We start from the raw sequence: 12,399 nt of genomic DNA, 5'->3' as shown, positions 1-12,399 counted from the left end.
TGTCTCTGTGCACCGTTGCTTATTTTGACATGGTTTTAGAGCATACTTGTTATTTTTGATAGGCTTGCCTGACCACACTTCTTGAAGGACTCCCCCTACCCCCCAAAGATCTGTTTGGTGACCGATTTATCAAGTGTATGGTTCTTATAACGGTCTCTGCCTAAAATCCATAAGGTAATGCAACATGAGACAGCATGGTATGGACCTAATCCTATTCATATGCTTTACGACACCATTTTGGAGTAGATTATAAGGGGTAGTGAGCTTCCTTTTTATCATTTTTCTATCATAAAAGGCCTGAAAGGCGTTGGACACATATTCCCCACACCATTGTTAGAGTGAAGACACTTTAATGTCTTGCTGGTCATATTTTCAACAAGTGCCAAGAATTTTTTAAACTTATCCAAAGTTTCCTCTTTACGATGGATTTGATAAACCCATACTTTGCGTGTGACATCATCAACAAAAGTGACAAAATATTTCTTTTCCCCTAGAGACAACCGTGGCATCTCACATACATCTGAATGTACAAACTCTAAGGGTGAACATTTTAATGAAAGAGACTTTTTATGTGATGTTTGAGCATGCTTGCAAAAAATACAATGATCACAATGGTCAAAATCAGCACACCCAAAAAGCACGGCAAATAACCCAAACGAGAAAGCACTTTCATTCTAGTTTGACTCATGTGCCCCAACTGGCTATGCCACAAAGATACACTTGGCTGCTTGGTTATGGTGACAACATGATCACATAGACTATGTAATGGATATAGAGTATCACTTTTAGAGCCTTTAGCAACAGTCCTAGGGCCCTTACATATCTTCCATTTGCTATCCTTAAAAGTGGTATGATAACCTTTATCATCTAGCTGCCTTGTGCTTATCAAGCTTTTCTTGAACTGGGGTACGTGTCTCACATTATGCAAAGTGAACACTGGACCATGCTAAAATGCCAATTGTAGGTTGCCAATCCTTGCAATGTTACATGCATAATTGTCTCCCAGATGGACAACACCATGTCTACCACCATTATAGTCAGAGAGGCACTCACAGTGTGGTGTTACATGGAATGAAGTATCTCAATCAAGAATCCATGTGTACATGTCATCATCAGAATCTGCAAGCAATGACTGTGTACTAAAAGAAGAAGCAAAGAGTATATCACTGCTACTGTCACTCTCATGACTGACTATATTGACTTTCTCTTTCTTCACACTACTCTTCTTTGCATGTTGGCTGTTCTTTTTCTCATGTTTGTTATCATCAGTGTTTTGCCTTTGCCCTTTTCTTTCTTCCACTTAAAGCAATCCCACTTGAAGTGCCCTTTCTTGCCACAACGATGGCACTTCACATTTTTACCATGAGACTCGCTGTGTGCTTTGTTGTGAGAGTTGCCCTTCTGGTGGGATCTACCTCTAGTATGCAGTGCATTGGAAGACTTGTTTGTTGAAATATTTTGCGTGTTGAGCTCCTCCATGAGTAGAGAGCTCTCTACATCTGAATATAGCAGCATAACGTTAGAATTACTCATTGCTGTCCTAAAAGTGTCCCAACTTTCAGGCTAAGTGCATAGCAAAAAGATTGCCTTGAACTCCTCATCAATGTGAAATTACAAAGGAATTAGTTGGCTGAAAATAGAGGTAAACTCATTCAAATGTATAGACATGGTTGTACCTTCCTTCATATGAAGGTCCATCAAAATTTTCAACCAATAAACCTTGCTGGCTACACGTTTCTAAGCATATAACTCCTCAAGTTGTTGCAACATATTATAAGCAGATTTCAATTTCTATGTTGAAGAGCAAAGTATCTAACACTGAAAGCTCTATGGTAGAGCGTGCAAGCTCATCTAACTCATCCCACTCATCTAGATCCATGGTTGTTGGTTTACCCCTTTTGTCTTTATAGGCTTCACTTGTTTCTTCTACACTAAGACATTATAGCACTGCTTTTGCCATATAGGAAAGTTGTGTGCACCCTCAAGCTTCTTAACGTGCAAAAGATTGCTGCTATCACTGCTGCTAGCCATGATTTACAGCTAAAAAATGACTCAAAAAATTAACAAATGTGAGCCCAATTGTCACACAAATGACCAAGGTACGGAGCAAGTACCAACCAACAATGAAAATTCAAGTAATTGCAGAAATTTCAGATTTGCAAATCAATTTTCAGAGGTATCAAATGTGTGCTATAGTACACCATAAGCAATTACAGCCATATCATAGGATAATACATTAATTTCATAAGAAAGTCCCAAATTTTAGCTGCAATTTTTGCTCCAAATGCATCCATGGGTACAAATATGACTCCCACGGTCAAAAGGCCCAAAATTTCTCTGCTCAAACTGCTCAAATGACATTAAACATAACTCATGAATGGATTGCACAAGCCAAATTTGCCAAAATTTCACAAATTTAGCAAAAGCCCTAAATTTGTCCGAGGTCCTATGTGCTCAATTTGCATAGAAATTGCATTGCAAGTACATATCACGACAGAATTTGACTCAAACTTTGCAAATATTGCAAAAGCCCCAAATTGTAAGGGATCCAATGTGTCAAAATTTCAAGAACTATACATGTTCCACTGCAGTTTCTGCATATACATGAAAAGCCCCAATTTTTGAGACCCGAGAGTGTGGAAAAATCCACAAATTTTACTTAATGTGTAAAATCTTCATGCATATGCCAAAATCCCTAAATTTTGAGAGTAGACGTGTGCCAAATCTTTGAGATTTGTCGAGTTGTGCTTATGCACGCGTGACAACTCGTAGCGCATCAAAGAAAGAAGGAAAAAAGAAAAAAATTGTTAAAATAAATGTTGGCAGGTTGGGTAGCATGCGACCTGCGTGTTGCCTACCAGCATCACCTGCCCCCTGCACGTCCTTTGCATTGATGTGGTCTCCCTGTCGCCTGTGCCGAAGCTTGGCGTGAAGACGACTGCGACCAGCCACTTGTGCCTATACCTGTGTGGCCTGCCTGTCTGTCACTTGCCTGTATAGAACTCGGGAGGCGAGTAATCTTTAGCTTTGCAAAAAACTCGAGAGGTGAGCAACCTTTAACTCCAATACTACGGCTTGTGCGTAGTGAAGGTTCGATGTTCCAGCAAATGGCAATGGTGGAGAAATGAAATGATATATTAACGTCTACAAAAGGCCAAAATGACCTATGAGACCATGAGTTACAATCATGTGTATGATGGTACAACTGTCTAGGCAAAATATGTAGCACAAAGCAAAATAAGAAAGGAAACTAACTATGGCTATGTGTAAAACATAGAGCTCTATCTAGTAACAAGAGCTCCAAATGGTACAATCTCATGTGGGTATGGAGGGCCTAGCTCTAGTCCGAGCAATAATCCCCTATATCCACCTATGAAGGTGTCGTCGGTGTCTGTGTCGAGGCCAAGGACGTCTGGATCGGCTAAGCTGAATGGTTCGATCAATTAGTACACCTTGTTTGTGTGTGGGCTGTGGCGGTGAGAGAGGCTCTCGTGTGGATTGTGGCTATAACTATATTGAAGTCTTCTGAGTCTCCTTTGCAAAGAAGTCTATGAGCTACCTCTGTGAAGGGCCTTGGTGTCCTAGAGCAGCTGTACTCCTGAGGCGCATGTCATGAAGCCGTCGTATCTCAAGAAGAAAGAGGCCAAGGTATCGCCGATGGGTAAAATCCATGAGTTTGGATAGTGGTCCAAATCCATCTCTAAAGTGACAATGGAAATGACCACGAACCTCATAATATGCTGGGCAGTGACAGATATAATGCTCCTCTGTCTCTGGCTCTAATTGGCATATCTGGCATATGCGCTCCTCTAGTGGGATGGATCTATATTTGCCAATCTCAATCTCTAGCTGATGTGAGGAGGTGCGCAACTGGCCAATAGTACATCTGATCCCATGGGAAAGGTGGGTGTCCATGTATCTCGGGCAAACAATAAATCCATCATGTGTAGTATGAAGGAAATGCTTGCGGTAGAAAGCCATCTTTGTCCCTAGCTCTTGCCCTGGCATCAATCATATCCGCTTGATATCCAATTGGGTAAGATCCATCTGATGATCTTGCGAATCTCTAACCTGCTCAAATCAAGAGATGGTGCATCAAGGGAGTACTGGAAGGGAGATAACTTGTCCATGCTAAAGCCATGCAGCTCAAACCAGGTCGACATCTATACATACCAATATGAAGTATCACCCTCTCTGGCAAGCTACCTGGAGGACTCAAGGGCCAACCGTGCATATCTGTGTTTGGGTAAGTCCCATAGGCTATGTATGTATGCGACTGATCGGGTGAGGGCCTCTACCACAATTGGTGTAGCTGCTAGCTCAGCTCTGATGATCTCATGTGGCACTGAGGCTTTACATCTGATCATCATGGATATCATGGACACTAGGGGTTTCTCCATCGACCTCCATCCGTCATAAGTGCGCCCTGATCTACTACGGTGGTCAAGATTGGCTCCCCCATATCTGTACTCCATAAAGTACTGTGGATGTGACCAGTGTATCGAAGAGCCATAGCTTGGTGCGGGATTCTTGGAATTGCACTTGTGAGCACATCCTCTCCAAACCACCTAGTGTTGTGTATCTGCGAGTCAGTCTAGTGTCTGCTGCCTCTCGCATAGAAAAGGTGGGCCCTATGAATAAGACTCCCAGGTATGTATAAGAATCCACATACTCCAGCTCCTCAGATCCATATGTGAATTTAGGTGCTGATCTCCTGACCCACTGTGGTGTAGTATTAAATACCATCACCTTGGTTTTACCAAGGCTCACTGAAAGCCCACTGTCCAAAGTATAGGAGTGTAATGCATCCAAGTGTCTTTGTAGACCCTCTGGAGAGTCAGCTATCAATACAATGTCATCTGCATACAATAGGAGAGGTATCCAAGTGCCAGCTAGTGGAGCTCCTCTATCTCCTTCCTGTGAAATATAATCAGCAATCCCATCAATGTACAGACCGAATAATGTCGGAGAGAGGGGGCATCCCTGCTTCACCCCAATGGTGGAGTAAATAGGTGCCGAAAGGCCCTCAGGTGTCCGGACTCTACCCACAAATTTCTCATACAGTGCCAAAATACCCCAACTGAGCTCTTTTGATGCTCCCATGGCATGCAATCTATGTATTAGCTTGTCTCTCGGTACTGTGTCAAAGGCTTTGCGGAAGTCCACAAAGCAGCAGTAGGCCTGTCGGCCATGGGTCCTTCCCTCCTCAATGATCGCTTTGAGTGTGAGATATGATCCAATGTGAAGAAGCCTCTCCTAAAGCTAGCCTGTCCTTGTGCTCTAAGACCCCACATCTCTATCCACCTGCTTAACTCATGCTCAAGGATGGAAGCATAGAACTTAGCCAATGTATGCCCAACAATGATAGTCTGATAGTTACTGGGTAGAGTAGGGTCCCCTGACTTGAGGATAGGCACAATAGTGTTCGTGCTTGAGCTTTTTGGTAGGCCTTCACACATGGCTTTGTTAAACATGTAAGCTAGGAATCCTGCCACCAAATCTCTAGCATGGATCAAGTGCTCGGCTACTAATCCATCATGATCTTGTGTCTTTCCTATGATAAGTGTGCCAATGGCCTCTCGGACCCTACTTTCTGTAAAGAAAGTGGTGGTCTCTGGACAAGGTTCTAGTGGGTCGTTAGGAAGAAGTGACTGACCCTCCACAGTATAAAGACTAGCTGCATACTCCTCCCATACAACGGTGGACGTAATAGGTGTGGTCAGGCAATGCTCTCTGAAAAGCCTCCAAGCCTCTCTAGAGTCTTGGCTCAAGAATAACTGATATAGGTCTCGCTCTAGCTGGGCCAAGAATGTTCTCTTCTTCCACCGTGTGAGGCGTCTAAAGAGTATCTGTGCGTGTTTGTGGGTAGTGGACCCAGTGCTATCTCTCTCTGTAGCTGTGCTCTAGTCTCACGGCACTCATCATCATACTAGCTATTCCGAGGTGTCACCCCGGTGGAGACTCTCTGTGTGGGTCGTGAGTGTGGGAAAGCTACACCTGCAGCGATGTGTAGGGACTCACTGAACTGTTGAGTCAGCTCCTGTAATGGAACGTCGGGGTCTGCATCATGTAACAATCTAAGGATCTCCACCTCATAGATATCCTCTGTCTCTCTGGAAAAGAGGTATCTCGGGTGTCGGTGAGCTGCATGATGGATCTGTGTGTTAGTGAATTGGAGGTCGATGGTGAATGATAGGTAGGCATGATCCACTGCAACTCCGAGAAGGCGTGGGGATACTGAGAGGTCTTGGATGTAAGATATCAGCATCGGTGGGGCAAGAACATAGTCTACTGTGTTGGCACCGTGTCGGTGAGGATAATATGTGAAGGCGCCGGATAGGGGGTATCTACCATGCCATTGAGAACGGCCAACTTGTGTGGTGTGCCCATCTCCACAAGGTATCTTCCATATTCGGTGACTTCTCCCATATCCTGAGATGTCCTCTCCAGCTGTAGCTCTGACACATCTTACTTTTGTAGCATCTCCTCAGATGCATCAAAGAAAGACACTTGATGGGAGGCTGTCCTGGCATTAAAGTCTCCTAGTAAGATAACCTCTCCCTCCTTCGAGAACTCCCAAATATCCTCATCCAAAGCCACATATGGTGATTGCCCCTTGGGTGGGGCGTATTGGGACGTCATAGGGGGGAAATAGCATATGGCAACATACAAAGCGCGTTCCTCACCACGCACACTCACCCACATGTATCTGGCCTGCTCATCTCTACGGACTACCTGGATCATCCGCTGTAGCTCCTCCCTGAACAAAACTGCCACTCCTCTGGACTGATGTGTCTCTGAGTAGAACACTATATCTATCTCTCCCTCTGAATGTCTCCTCAAAAGCTCCCACATCCAATCGGAGGGCTCCATTACAGTTCCAAATTGCCACTGCAAGGCTGGTCCCATAGGTCTCACACCGTCATTTGTGGTGCTTCTCCATGACTACCACTCTCCCTCCTCTGTAGAAGGTGAGTTTTCCCTCCTCCCTGGCTGCCTTAATTTTTGGTATGCACTCCCTCATGTGGGCTAGTTGGGTTGGTGTGAGATCGTCACCCAAAAACACACCGGTCCCCTTCAATGTACAGCGTTGAGCTAGGAAGTCTCTCCTAGCCTCCATGGTGGGGAGGCAGAGAATGAGTGCACGCTCTTTTGAGCTCTCCTCTTTTGTGCTTTTCTTGCCCACTCTCCAAGCAGAGACATGCGTGTCTTTCTTAATATTCATTAATGTGTATAGCACCTTGGTGTCCTCATCCACTTTTTCATGTATCTTCAGCCCCGTCACCCGAACATGGAGTGCTCTCATTTTCCTTTTTTGTTCCTCCTCCAATGTGTCATTGATTATGGTTGTTGTAGGTGCGTGTGCTAGGTGTTTCCCCTTCTTTGCAATTTGAATCCATTGCTTCGCCTCCTCTACTTGCTGTTGGGTTTTCTTGAGCATCTCTACCCAAGAAATAGCCTCCTTCGTCATCTCCTTTTTTTGGAGTTGTTGTACTTCCTCTTTGATGCGGGTGAGCTCCTCGGTCATGCTAGGTTGAATTTCTCCTTCCTCTAGCTTGGAGCTTAGCTGAATGTCAATCAGTAGCTGCCTAAGTGATTGAATCTCCCCATCTTGGGCTTCTATCTTCAATTCCAGCTTTTTAATCTTATTGTTCAGCTGCTTGTTCACTATGCTCATTCCGTTGTCATACTCCTTGACTTTGTTGATGGCATTGGTAATCATTTGCTCTATCTGGACCTTCTCCATTTTGGGGGCGAATTCTGTTTTGTTGTGTTGGGCTTGTGGGGGAGCTCAATTCAGAGTTCAGAATAGAGGATAAGCATTTCAGTGTATGCGAGGAACAACCATTTCATGACAGGTTTACTGTTTGCAACAAGAGGGACTTTGGGACTAGGAGATGGCACAGCAGGGAATTGGGGGCTGCAGAGGTGGTGGGTGGGGAGCTGATGGATGGCGGGAGAGGCTGGCGTTAGGTGGTGCAGATAAAGCAGGTGACGACGAAGGGCTGAGGTGGCGTAGATGATGAGGGGTTGCGGGATGGCGAGGGATCTGACGGTAGGACCGATGAGTAGGAGCTGGCTAGCAGGCACTGTCGGCGGAATGGGATCGCGACCTGACGTGGAGGTGTCGGACGAAAACGACCTGTCCTGACATGGAGCTGTCGGACGAAAACAACCTATCCTGTCGCGCGCATCCACTTGACGTAGAGAGAGAGAGAGAGAGAGAGAGAGAGAGAGAGAGAGAGAGAGAGAGAGAGAGAGAGAGAGAGAGAGAGAGAGAGAGAGAGAATGGGGATGCTGGCACATTTGGACCACCCGAAATGCTTTTCTCTTTGATTCGGCCTCTAATGTACCGCGACATATTGCAAGGCTTAAAGGGCTCTTGCATTGGCAGCTAGATCTCATCAGGCACTCTGACTTGCTCCCTCGGGAGGATTTGTATTCCTGGCATTTGGCAATTGCCTCTGGGTCCTTGCCATGATTGGTGTAGCTTTTCTAGTATACTAGTCTGGGGATTTCCCACACGTTGGCCTATGGCCCTCGTGTCTCTTGTACTTGTGTAATCATGTAATCTTGTACTTTTTTCGTAATTAATACAATTACCTTTTACGAAAAAAAAAAGAATGGAACGGTTCGACGAGAGAGAGAGCGATAGCGACCTGACCCTTCGTGCTGATTCTGTCGAGGCCTGAACAGCTGCGCAATTGTGCTCTGCGTCAGCGCACAGAGTTGAGGTAGCTAGAGAGAGAGAGAGAGAGAGAGAGAGAGAGAGAGAGAGAGAGAGAGGATTCGGCCCTGCGTGCAGAAGCAACGCCTCCGATTCTCCCATCCTGTCCCAGTGTGCAGGGCGATGGCGAGCGGGAGCAAGGGCGGCCGTGTCTCAACAAGGAGGGGGCTCGCGTGCTGCTGTCGTTTTCTTTTTTTCTTTTCCGTTTAGTGCAGGGTTACGCCTGACCTGCCTGCACACCTTGTCCTTTCCCCTGCGGCTGCAGTATCAACTGTCGACCTGCACCTCCACCTTACGCCTGTTCCTCCTACCTTTCTGCAGCACCCGATTGAAAGGCAGCAATAGACTGTCCACTGTTTCTGCATCTATGCAGACAGTTTCCACGCATTGCCTAAAAGAGGCAGTCCTAGCTCAGTTCTGACTTCGCCAGTCAGAGTTCAGAAAGACATTTGTGATCGGTGCTGGTTCTACTATGGCAAATCTGCAGGAATCTAATGGTATCGATATGGCCTTTCTCGATCAGCAGATTGGGCAAGGGAATGACAAAGACTTGACAGACTCGGATGGTGATTCGTTGGCTGAAGAAGTCGGGCCGTTGCTGGATGGGGATGAGATGGGCAAACGTTGTAGGATGTCGGTTGAAGAACCGGTCTTAGGCACAAATTTGCCCCAGCCAGAGGTTCATGTTTCGTGCACATAGCCTGATGGGTCTCTTCAGTTCATGTTGACCACTACCAATCATCTTATGTCGGATTATGTCCATGTTAATGAGGGTAAAGGTAACTTATTACCGGATGGGGATCAAGTAGTTGCAGTCATGGGAACCGACCTGGTCTTACAGCAGATTGCTGCTTTCCATGAGAGGGAAGCCATCTTTTATTTTACTGGAAGGACTCCTTTGATCACTAGAATTCATGCTTGGCTGCAGGCCATGCTTGTCAGTCTTGAACAGTGCTCAGATGATGCTTCAGGGCGTATGGAGGTTCCACTGGTTGAAGAGATTTATGATGGTTAGAAGGGGTTCTTTGAGGTTCTTTTTTGTTCCGCGGAAGTACGGGCTATTATTATGCAACACATTCCTTTGTTTATGGATGGGCAGCTAGTTCATGTGGTCCCTTGGAGACCCATGACTGAGTTTCAGGAGGTGCTGAGACAGGCATGCCCAATTTGGGTAGAGGTGGTTGATTTCCTTGCACATCTCTGGAGACTCCTCCCTCTGGTTTTGAGAACCCTTGGGGAGGTTTTGGTGGAACCTCGGCTAGCTTCTCGCAATAGGAATAGGGCATGTATGCTGTGGGATATAGGGAAACCTCACTCGACAAAAAATCGTTTTAGGTTCCAGGGTTACAATGGTTGGTGTATGAATTGAAATAGGGTACTTTTGCAGGACATTGTTTCAGATGTGGCCAGTTGGGCCATTTCATTTCGAAATGCGACAAAAATACGGAGGTAGTGCAGTGCCCTATGGATCTAGACATGGAAATGCAAGACAACCACCCTCAACAGATGATTCAGCAGCCAATAGCTGATCTAGAGCAGCTCTCCCAACATGGTCGTGAGGAAGGCAAGAAGGATGTTTCCCACGTTGGTAGGGAGCATGCTTTGCTTGTGGCTGGGAGGATTTTGCCTCCTTAGGAGGATTCTTGGGTCACTGTGGTTTGTCATAATGCCAGACAAGATTCTCGCTCGAATCCTACCCATCCTTCGCCGCCCCCAATCACTCAAACCTTTCAATGTAGAGGTAGGGGTTTTTATGTGAAACCTTAATCTTCGCATGCTCCGGTAGTGGAAGATAAAAGGACTTCTGATTCAGCTTTGTGCTTCGATGCGTGTCGGAGGCTTGTGCTTCCTTGGGATGTTTTCCGTTCCCAACAACTGCAGTTTCCTTCCCGTGCTTTGATTGTAGGTTTGTAGAGGGCAGATCTTGTAGATGTTATCCGAAGTGAAATGGAGAGATTCCAGGTTTCCAAGGCTATTGATGTAAAAGGGAAAGGGAAAGCGGTGGTTCAATAGTTTTTCTCATTTGTGTTTGATCATGAAAATTGCTTTGTGGAATGTGAAAGGTATTGCTTCAGGCAACAAGCAGTATTGGTTGTGGAAAGTTGTGTTAGTTGGAAATTGGGATGTGTTTTGTGCTGTGGAGCCCAAACATCATGCTTTGGCTAGATTTTCTTATGTATACAAGGTCTTTTTTAGTGGTCGAGCTTCACATAAATCGGAAGTAATGTTGGTTGTCAAATCCTCCCTGCAACCATTGTTGGTCTCTTCAAGATCCTTGCGGCCGATTTGTGATCTTGGAAATAATTTATGAGGGAGAGGTTTTGTGGCTTGTGGGCATGTATGCTCCTTCTACTGCAAGGGAACATCGTCAGCTTTGGGATGACCTACACCTCCTTGCTATGGCCCGCTTTGTCATGGGTGATTTTAATGCATGTGTATCTGGGGATTAGGCGACTTCTCCGCATTCGGTTATGGATGTTCCTGAGTGAGAGGCTTGGGATGCTCTTGTAGCGGTGTCTTTGAAATAGGACATGTGGTCCTGGATGTATCCATCACAAGCCGGATATACTTATCGTTCTTTTCAGCATCCAAATACCTGGGCGAGACTGGAAAAGATCTACATTTTCCAGAGTGATTCTTTTCTTCCTGCACTCATTGATACGTGGGTGGAAAGACAGCATGTTTTGTTAGATCATTACCCTTTGGTCTTGGTGTGAGAGAGGACGGCAGGATCGAAGCTCAGCACAGAAAACAGTAGACAGTAGAGAGTGAAGCATGACACCCAGTGCAATAGACTGAAAGAGTGTAAACTGAAAGTACAAGGTACAACCCTTAAACCTTAGGGTTGTAGGGGGGTGTTCACACCCAAACACGGTAAGTGCCCTTAAGTGTGTGTCATAAGCATATACAAAATAATACCATAAGTATGGGGGAAAAAACCTCTCCTACCGAGAGTAAAAAGTGCCCCAGTGTCCTACTGATCATCGACACTCCTATGTGAGCGTAGGCGTAAGTGAGGTGTGAGTGAAATACCCAACAAACCCCCATGGAGTGAAGAGTGATCAAGAGTACAAGGATCATCCGCCACCAAAGGAGATCAAATTTAAAGCATGGCGAAATGCTTCAAATTTTTCATGAGGAAGAGCTTTGGTGAAGATGTCTGCCACATTACTGGTGGTAGAACAATAGACAAGGCTGATATCACCTGCATGTAGCCTTTCTGTGACAAAGTGATAATGTGTCTCAATGTGTTTCGTATGTGCATGAAACACTGGGTTTTGTGTCACTGCAATGGCACTCTGAATGTCAGTGAACAAAGGAGTAGGCTCCGTAACAGATACATCAAAATCAACTAGCAAGCGTCTAATCCATACGCATTAAATTGTGGTAGTGAAAGCTGCCTTGTATTTAGCTTCACATGACGGTGTGGCAACAGTGGAGTGTTTCTCGCTAAGCCAAGATATGCAAGACGAGCCAAGAAAGAAACAATTGCCACTAGTGGGGTGACATGAATCATAATCACCAGCCCAATCAGAATCACTGTAAGCATGTAACTGCAGTGGTCCCCCCTTGGCATAAAGCAATCCAAGAGATCTAGTACCCTGCAAATAACGGAAGACACACTTAACAACTTGCCAATGTGACATGCGTGGTTGATGTATATATCTACT

The 12,399-nt window shown here is 45.5% G+C and overlaps 2 protein-coding genes and 2 pseudogenes across 6 annotated transcripts in view; 1 reads left to right on the top strand and 3 right to left on the bottom strand.

Annotated features, from left to right (window-relative positions):
- Nucleotides 1-12,399, top strand: part of LOC148041731 (uncharacterized) — a 277,578-nt gene that overhangs the window by 36,382 nt on the left and 228,797 nt on the right. The window lies entirely within an intron of this gene.
- On the bottom strand, nt 3,556-5,115 carry LOC148041734 (uncharacterized; annotated as a pseudogene).
- LOC148041733 (uncharacterized) lies at nt 5,674-6,768 on the bottom strand (annotated as a pseudogene).
- Nucleotides 6,923-7,645, bottom strand: LOC148041732 (uncharacterized). The gene has a single exon (XM_087685987.1). It carries the CDS (start codon nt 7,526-7,528, stop codon nt 6,923-6,925), a length of 606 nt encoding a protein of 201 aa, XP_087542113.1. The 5' UTR covers nt 7,529-7,645.

This window comes from Lygodium microphyllum, chromosome 1 (assembly GCF_053477565.2).
Source record: "Lygodium microphyllum isolate KBCC chromosome 1, Lygodium_microphyllum_v1.1.10, whole genome shotgun sequence".
In the NCBI taxonomy this organism is placed as follows: Eukaryota; Viridiplantae; Streptophyta; class Polypodiopsida; order Schizaeales; family Lygodiaceae; genus Lygodium; species Lygodium microphyllum.
This window is presented reverse-complemented; position numbering and strand designations above follow the sequence as displayed.